Raw genomic sequence first — 8913 nt, forward strand, 5'->3', positions numbered from 1 at the left:
TATTTTGCTTTGCAGATTTCACGCTCTCGTGCGATACCCGGTATCGCCGCCAGAGGGCGCTGCTGTATTTTCAGACCTAAAAACCAAGGCGGAACACGACGTGGCAAGCAAACGGTTCACTTCCTGTATTTTGCGCCGTATTGACATCCGTGTCGCGCAGCCTTATCTTACGTCTGTCAGAACCGGAGCTGCTCGGACTTTGTGGGCGCTTTTAGGTCGTCGTTCGCTGTGAGTTGAGACGGCTGTTAGCTTACATGAGGAGCGGCCTGTAGAGCTCAGCAGCCGGACAGGAGAGATGATGGTCGGGCTGCTGATGGTGTTTCTCGGGGGCTTCCTGGAGGTCTGCAGCGGCGTCTCGACAAACAGAGGCGGGTATCCCTCCTTTACGGATGAAGTCCCTTTCAAAATCACCTGGCCGGGCGCCGAATTCACGCTGGTATGTCTCCTCTTTTTTAAGGGGAACCCGTTAATCATAAGAGGATGGAGGGATGTTACTGTCAACTGAGCAGCTGCGTTCTGTCATCCACGATGCTAATGTAACGGACGTTTATCTGTGGGTTTCAGCCGGCTTCAGGGGTCCTTTACAAGGAGGATGACTTTGTCATCATGACAACAACGGAGAAGGAGAAGTATAAGTGTCTCCTGCCTTCCCTGGCGTCCGGAGACGATGTAAGCAAAAGCATTTCTTCTCTTCAGATCACTTTGCAGACATGTTTAGGGGGAAAGATGTTTTTAAACAAAACCTAAAAATGTCTTTTTTTTAAATGTATTTTATAGGTTCTCCTTTTATCTATTTTTTTTACCTTGATACTTTAAATAATTGTTTTAATTGCATTCATTTTTATTGTTTTACCTGCTCTGTAGCACTATGAGATTGCTGAAATGTAAAGTGCAATACAAATAAAATGTATTTATTATTATTAGATGTGCACCATCTTCAATGTATAGACTGGCCCATATCTTCTGTTACACTTTGTCATTTGTGGGTCTTTGGCCATCTATTATATCATGTCTGTGCTGATATGCATGCTAAAAAAAACCAATAGGGCAAGCAACAGTTATTGTATGATCAGGCAGGTTTTTAAACAAGAGCCAGTCATTTGACCACCCCTCTTAACGCAGCTTGTTTGGTGTCTCTTGTGTCTTTAGGATGATGATAAGGAGTACGGGGGGCCCAGTCCAGGTGAACTGCTGGAGCCGCTGTTCAAACGGAGCAGCTGCTCCTACAGAGTGAGACGTTTTTCTTAGTTTCATCTCATTTCCCTGCTGGTATCTGTGGCGACACTGAAACGGTGTTCAGCAAAGCATGACCGAAACTTTTTTTTCTGCTGTGATAAAATTATATCTAAACTTGCCGTTTGCCTTTTCTGAAATTGCAGATTGAGTCGTACTGGACGTATGAAGTGTGCCACGGGAAGCATATAAGACAGTATCATGAAGAGAAGGAGACCGGCCAGGTCAGTGTGTGGAGAGGGTCAAATAATTGTCAGATGACACGAATTGGAAGCCAGCACTGAGTCCAGTATGTACTCTGTGTGTGTTTCTACAGAAAATTAGTGTTCAAGAGTACTTTCTAGGGAATATGGCACAGAGCAGCCAGTCACCAGAGACAGGTGAATGTGATTTTTATGGTATTACTATTTTTAATACGTATTATTTATTGTGCTCAGCTAAATCATTATTTTATTTCAGATAAAGCTGAGGAGGCAGACGATGTCAAATCAGCTGCTGACATTGAAGTAAGAATAATATTTATGAAAATGCGCTAACCAACCACATTTGCCCGGGTTCAAGTCCCACATTTTGCCATCTTCTCTGTTGACCCTTTCCACCGGTGTCCAGGTACCCACGAAGAACATAGAAGGTCAGCTGACTCCCTTCTTCTCGTTGGAGATGGGTAACGGGACTCCCTGTGTGCTGAAACAGAACGAGGCTCGCTCCTCGGCCGTGCTGTACGTCTGTCATCCAGAGGCCAAGCATGAGATCCTGTCGGTCGCTGAGGTCACTACCTGTGAATATGAGGTCGTGGTGTTGACGCCGCTGCTTTGCGCGCATCCGAAATACAGGTAGATCTCTCAGCATGGTCCCGTTTTCCCATGGGAGTAGAATTATGTGTATGTCCTGTGGGTCAGTGTTTTAAAACTTGACCAAAAATCCCTTGCAGGTTCAAGTCCTCCCCTGTGAACGCCATCTTCTGCCAGGCCCTGGCCGGCTCCCCTTTGCAGCCTCAGCGGCTAACCCAGATGGACAAGGAGCAAGAGGAGCAGCTTAAACCGCCTTTCAGCGCCACCGCCGAGACCAGAGAGGTGGGACATTCACGATAATGACCGAGGGGGGGGAAAGCTGGGGACCGCGTGTACCAACGACACCGTATTAATTTCTGTCTTCGACATGTTACAGGAGGACACGTCACCAGTGAGAGAGGAGGCCTTCACTTCCACTCACAAACCGATGACGGTCGGAGGGCAGTCTCAGGTCACCGTCGGCACCACTCACATCTCTCGTTTGACGGATGACCAGCTAATCAAGGAGTTCCTCAGTGGCTCCTACTGTCTGCATGGGGTGAGGCATCTTCCACATATATCACCTGAGCTTAATAAACCATTCGGTGACATATAATCATCTTAATGTGTGTGTTTCAGGGGGTAGGGTGGTGGAAATATGAATTCTGTTACGGAAAGCATGTCCATCAGTACCACGAGGTAAAGGTCCCTACTTGCTACTGTGTGTCTGTATGGATACTAATGTACTCCTAGTATCTGTTTAACCTGTTTAAATGAAGGGCTGCAACCAAAAAATTATTTTCATTATACATCAATTTACCAATTATCTACTCAATTAATCATTTGGTCGACAACATGTTGAAAAATAGGTTTCCTGAAGCCTTGGGGGCTGTCTTCAAATTGCTTATTGCAGTCCAAAACCCAAAGATATGCAGTTAATTAGTATGTAAGAGAAATAAAAATAGCAAACGGAACATTTGTAAATGCATAAGTGGCTTATTTTCATTGACTATGTGAGAGTATTGTTAGATTGCACTCGTACAGCGATGAAAGTGTTGTTTGGTGCTCCAGGATAAAGAGCAAGGGAAGAACACCGTGGTGGTGGGGAACTGGAACGCCATGGAGCACACCGAGTGGGCCAAGAAGAACGTGGCCCGATCCTACCAGCTCAGAGATGATGGACTGCAGAAAGTCAAGTAGGCCATTCATACTTTTGAAAGCCTAACTGGGATCCAAATTAAACAAAGATTGTTGTTGATTCGTATCATTTTTCTGCTTCTTGACAGGTTGGTTTCCCACTATTATGGCCACGGGGATGTGTGCGATCTGACAGGGAAGCCCAGGCAGGTCATTGTCAAGCTGAAGTGAGTCAACAGTCGTGGGCGGGGGAGGAACCGCAGTACCGGTTCACTGTCACTGCCCTGCATCACAAACATGAGTAAGAACGGAACCAGATGTTTTTCCTGGTTGATTCACTCGTCTCGTTTCTCTTTGTCAGATGTAAGGAGTCCGAGTCTCCCCATGCCGTCACCGTCTATATGCTGGAGCCGCAGACTTGTCAGTACATCCTCGGGGTAAGCAACCCTCGCAGTCACTGGAACACAAATGCATGCTTGGTAACGGTGGATCAGGTTAAAGCTGAGCCTTGGCTAGAGCACTAACCCCCATGTTAGTTTTAAGAGCTAAATAAAAGGAAAGTCCGACAACAATCCAACATGTGGGTGTTTGGGCAAAGCTAACTTGCATTTTTTTGTCCACCAAAAACAAACAAAGTGGGAAGAAGCATAGTTTGTTTTCATTACACAGTGTGTTCCGGCCGTAAAGTACATAAAACGTCAAATTATGTTTTAGATATTTCATATTTGGATCATGTCTGATATTCTTTTGAGAAAGTAATTCTCCACTCTATCCCTAGGGTTAGAAAATGCAGGTTAAAGCTTTGCCAATTCAGCATTTTTACAGCTGATTAATCAGCGGTCGGCTTTTTCTGCTCCAAACTATCATTGTTTTGTCTCTAAACATCCATTTTCAGTCGATCACCAGTTCTTATAACTTACTGTGCTGGCTGTGTGCAGATACGAGATGACTGGCACCATATTCAGTGGTGATTGATATTTATCTAATTTTATCCCCCCCAAGGTTGAGTCTCCGGTCATATGCAGGATTCTTGACACTGCTGATGAACATGGACTACTGTCAATCTCCAGCTAAACTATCAAAGACCATATGATGGCAACAGCGCATGAAGGACAGAAGGAGAGGAGAGGAGAAATTTCAAGAGAGAGGACACTTATCATGAAACAGAAGCCTGTTTGGAGGAAGAAATGCCCACGACACTGCGCTAAAAGCCCAATATGGAGGTTAAACTGTGGTTAAACTTGACCCTGAGGCTGGACTTGACGTAGCCTGTAGGAGCAGGGCCCCGATCTGTGCAACGCTACATCGGTGATCCAGCAGGCTATCTCAGACTTTGTGAAAACGCAGTGAATCGGTAGCGACGCCTCACTCCACAAGGCAGTGGATTTATTGCCTGTACTCCATATCTACGCTTCACTGTGTGTTGATTAATTGCCGGCAGAGGAGTGATGAATCAGGGGATTCACAATCATCAGAGGAATCGGATAATTCGCGGTGGTTTTATTGTCTTTGAAGTTTATTTGTGAGTGTGTGTGATATGAAAATATTAGCTGCTTGACTGTGGAAATTTGTACTTGTACTGTAAAGGGGAGGGGGAGGGGCAAAAGCACACGTGCAAGCAGTGAGAATGGGTATCGTGTTGAATTACAGGATGAGTGTAACTTATGCATTAGAGGGTGCTGTGGAATAGCAACAACAGTGAATGCTTGATTAAACATTTCCTTTAAGTTTGTTGGATGTACCGAATGTCTGTGGGTTCCTGTTAGAGGTATTCTGTGGTTTTCTGAAGATGCACACTGGGATCCCGATCACTGCTGTATCACAGGGATACGAACCAATGCATTTGAAGCAAAGAAGAATAAAACTAAGACATGAAACCTCATCTATGGTGTTGCATTACTGCACAGAGGGAGGAATTGACAGAGATGCAAGGACACTGGAGATAAATGTATTTTCTTAATGAGTATATATGGATGTTAGTCGCCATCGCCTTTCCAAAAATAGTGTTTTCATTTAGTGTTTTTCTTGTTGGTCATTAAGTGAACTAATTTCTTTAGACGTAACATTTGCCTGAGCCATGAGAAGCACATGCAAAATAATACGTCTGTCATTTTCCTCCTGGAAAGAACTAAGTGTGATCCTCCTTTTGTAGGACATCTAGTGGGTTAAATTGCATTGGTACACTCAAGGCCACCAGAGGGTGCTGACGCTAAGCGTATAGAATATTCTCCACTGGATCTGTAAAAAACAGAATTAGTGCAATTTAAGGTACATTTTACACCAGCAGACATGAGGCCTAATATACTATCAAACAACAAGCATTATGATCATTTCATTAGCCAGTGACATGGTCACACAAGAGCTGCAACTAATAATTATTTTCACTACTGATTAATCTTTCAGTTTTTTATTAATTCGTTTTGTCTAAAAAAATATTAATTATATTAAATACTGAAAAATGCCCATTATTTTTTTTAAACAGCCCACAGTGAGTCTTCAAATGTACCAAAAAACTATGATATTAAATTTACGATCACAAATAAAAGCACTTAATACTCTAATTTGAAAGGCTTGAACAAAAAATGTTCTATCAATCGTCTTACGTCATTTTAGCTCTATAGATTAAAAAAGTATAAACAGATCCACTGAACTTGCCAAACATTTATTGTGTTGAAAAGTGTATGAGGTTCACAAATACATTTCTCTTAAGAAGCAAAAAGTTCATCAAAGTGCAACCACATGCCACGGACAGCCATGTGGGCCTGCACGGCGTTTCACAGCAGCCCGACACTACAGCAGCATGTCTGGGTGCTCAGCAGCTCCAGCCAGAGAGAGGAGTCCTGTGGCTGAAATGAAAACCTTCAGAGTCTCGGGGTTCTAACGGCACATGCGTGCGCAACACAGATTCATGTGAGAATGCAATATCTGTTCAGAGAAAAAACAAGATTCAATAACAGCGAATACCTTTTTTTTGGAGCAGAAACCTTCATTCCAAATCTATTGCTTGATTTTAGTTTCATGGCAAGGCTTATAATACTGGTTCGTTCGGTTTTGCACTCGAGAAAACTCAATGTGTATTTTCAATGTAGAAGAGAACAAAAGGTAAATACAGTTTCCGAACACATAAAATGGGCTGTTTTCATCTTCCTCTTTGATTCACATTTGATTAAAAGCCATGGCGAGATCGTCCAAACCTTTATTTTCTGTATAGCAGCTCTTTGATTAGACCGAGGGGATGGGAATCTGGTGCACTGAGGTGCTTTCAAAGTCTTGCAGTGCGTCTTGGTGAGTGTGGTAGTGCATGGCTACGTAAGACTTGGCGAAGGCAAACGTCTGAGAGCTGACGGGCTGCAGGCTGGTCGGGGAGCTGGGCCCTGCAGAGGGACTGCTGTTGTATATACTGTAGTAGGGCTCAATGCGGGTGTTGATAGGTGTGGAGGTACTCGGGGGCCGAGGTTTGCGTGCACCTGTTGCCCTTGGACTGCCGCCACAATCCCTGGAGTGACTGGGCCCGCAAGCCTGGTCTACCAGCCTCCTATGTGGCTTGGGGGACAGCACGTAGGCCGAGTTGGTCTCGTGATGGGAGGATTTATTGCGATTGACTTCCAGGCTGCCCTTTCCCATGGCGTGCAGGCGAGTCTTTTGCTTGCAACAGAGAAAGCCCAGCGCCGCCCACTGAATGCACCACAGCACCCGGCGGCGGAGGCCCGCGCTGTTGCGCGAGTACACGAAGGGGTTGATGCCCGACTTGAGGAAAATGAGCACAAAGCCGCACAGTTCAAACTGGTAATGTGCAAAGTTGCTTTCCGGTGACAAGACGTCCTGCGCCAGTGAAACTCCCATTGGCAAGCAGCAAAGCAGCACAGAGAACACTATGACGACACAGGTGACCACGGCCTTAGAGTCTTTGGCTGTGGCCAGGTTGACCGTAGACACCAGTTGGCAGCACGTGGCCCCCTGGGCGGCCCCCGGAACCAGAGGTTGGCTGGTCTTGTTGACGTAAGAGTGTGTCTGAACTTTCTGCAGATTGTTGTAAGTCTGGTTGCGGTACAGAGACGGGTCTTGAACAGCACACTGCATGCTCTCGAAGCCCGCGGCGATGAGAGGCGGCGGGGGCAGAGGGCACGTCGCATCCACAGTGATGACAGGACACTTCCTCACTTGTGCGTTCTTCCTCAGCGTCCGAGCGATCATCAGATAGGACACGGACACCACGGCGACGCAGAAGGCAAAGTCTGCCAGGTAGACGTACAACACCACCCTGGCCTGCCCGCCTCCCAGGCCAAAGTGGGGCAGGCAGGGTCCGTTTCTACGCGGGTACGCTCGCATGGTGAGGAGGGCCGCCATGGTGAAGCTGGACGTCCACAGCAGGGCGGTGAGGGCCAGCGTGCAGGGGAAGGAGGCGGTGCGGTTGGGCTGCTGCCCCAAAACCATGCGCAGCCGGTGCAACGCGATGACGGCGACCGTCTCCAGCGACATGATGATGAAGCCCGAGCTGGTCAGGTGGAAGGCGAAGCAGAAGCTCTTTGACACACCCTCCCCGCCACCTGCGTCCAGGAAGAGCACCAGTGCAAACATGGGAGCGGTCACGCAGCAGATGAACAAGTCGCAGAAGGACAGGTTGAGGATCATGAAGTCGAAGTTGGTGCGGAACTTGCGAAACACCGGGTCAAAGAAGGACAGGAACACCACGAGGTTGCCGTAGGAGCCCAGGCAGAAGATGAAGATGAGGAGGAGGGAGCAAAAGGTCAAGGTGGCGGTGTGGATCACGGCCCAGCTCGATGGCGTCTGCGTGCCCAGGGTGCCATTGAAGTTGTGATGTCTCGGCACATCCACGAAGTCTGATGGCGCAACAGTGGTGTTCATTGTATTATTAACAATTTAGAGGGATCCCACAGTCATCAATTTCAGCATGATTCATCTGTATGGAAGGAGTGTACCACGGTCACAGTATGCTGCTCGTGCCATTGCTGCCACCTTGGTTGAGTGCTACAAAAGGACACAAAGTCATGTGTTAGCCATATTGTGCACATCACCTTCATTACATGCATGTCTGATGAAAGGGAACAACGCACAGTCATTGAGTTTAAATACGTGCATTTTGAATAGGAAGCTGTGATACACACTGTAGACACAATCTATATGCACCTTTGCATTTGGCCAATTATACCTTCACTCCCCCCTCTCCTCCCAACACACACACACACACACACACACACACACACACACACACACACACACACACACACACACACACACACACACACGGCGTCTGCTGAAATCCACAGAAAATGTGTGTACATCACTGTTTTCCTATTTAATCTCGACTTCCCATAAATCATAAATAGGGTGAGGAAATAGGACCTACCATCGGTGATCGATCGTGCGTCCATCATCACTTGATACAGCCCATCTTCATTTTAAAGCAATATCTAGGAAGTGAACGCACCGCGGCATTGGAGAGAGAGGAAAAAAAACGTATTTCAACGATAGATCACGTAAAACAGAGCGTTAACATAAAATACGTTTCCTTACATGTCTGTGGTTTTTTTTAACGCGTATACGGCGCAAATAAATGACAGCGTATTCGTTTTCTTGGCGACGTATCCATTCTTTTACTGGAGCGGCGGCCAATGGACGTGCACTGAAAAACGAGTATGAAGTCACTGCCTACGTATCTGGGCATGAGCATGAGCACTGCATTCAAGTAGTCCATCTGGAAGATCTCTCTCCCCAACATCCAGAATCATCTCACGGCGAGAAATACCGCTTT

The 8913-nt window shown here is 46.4% G+C and overlaps 2 protein-coding genes across 2 annotated transcripts; one reads left to right on the forward strand and one right to left on the reverse strand.

Annotated features, from left to right (window-relative positions):
• Positions 1-254: 254 nt before the first annotated feature.
• Positions 255-5022, forward strand: erlec1 (endoplasmic reticulum lectin 1; the record flags this gene model as incomplete). The annotated part of the gene is given in 15 exon segments (XM_084021005.1): positions 255-267; positions 270-436; positions 565-669; positions 1150-1230; positions 1380-1457; positions 1550-1613; positions 1693-1739; positions 1843-2066; positions 2165-2306; positions 2401-2562; positions 2643-2702; positions 3075-3199; positions 3290-3367; positions 3502-3577; positions 4143-5022. Coding segments are annotated over 15 exon segments (1494 nt in total). The 3' UTR covers positions 4215-5022.
• A 777-nt stretch (positions 5023-5799) lies between these two features.
• gpr75 (G protein-coupled receptor 75) lies at positions 5800-8842 on the reverse strand. The gene is made up of 2 exons (XM_084021370.1): positions 8509-8842; positions 5800-8129 (listed from the first exon to the last, which is right to left on the reverse strand). Exon 2 carries the CDS (start codon positions 8004-8006, stop codon positions 6363-6365), a length of 1644 nt encoding a protein of 547 aa, XP_083877496.1. The 5' UTR covers positions 8007-8129; positions 8509-8842; the 3' UTR covers positions 5800-6362.
• Between the last annotated feature and the right edge of the window lie 71 nt (positions 8843-8913).

This window comes from Eutrigla gurnardus (genome assembly GCF_963514095.1).
Source record: "Eutrigla gurnardus genome assembly, chromosome: 11".
Classification (NCBI taxonomy): domain Eukaryota; kingdom Metazoa; phylum Chordata; class Actinopteri; order Perciformes; family Triglidae; genus Eutrigla; species Eutrigla gurnardus.

What these genes read in the sequence shown, in the direction of transcription:
- gpr75 (XM_084021370.1), bottom strand. Translation starts at nt 8,006, where the DNA reads ATGAACACCACTGTTGCGCCATCAGACTTCGTGGATGTGCCGAGACAT.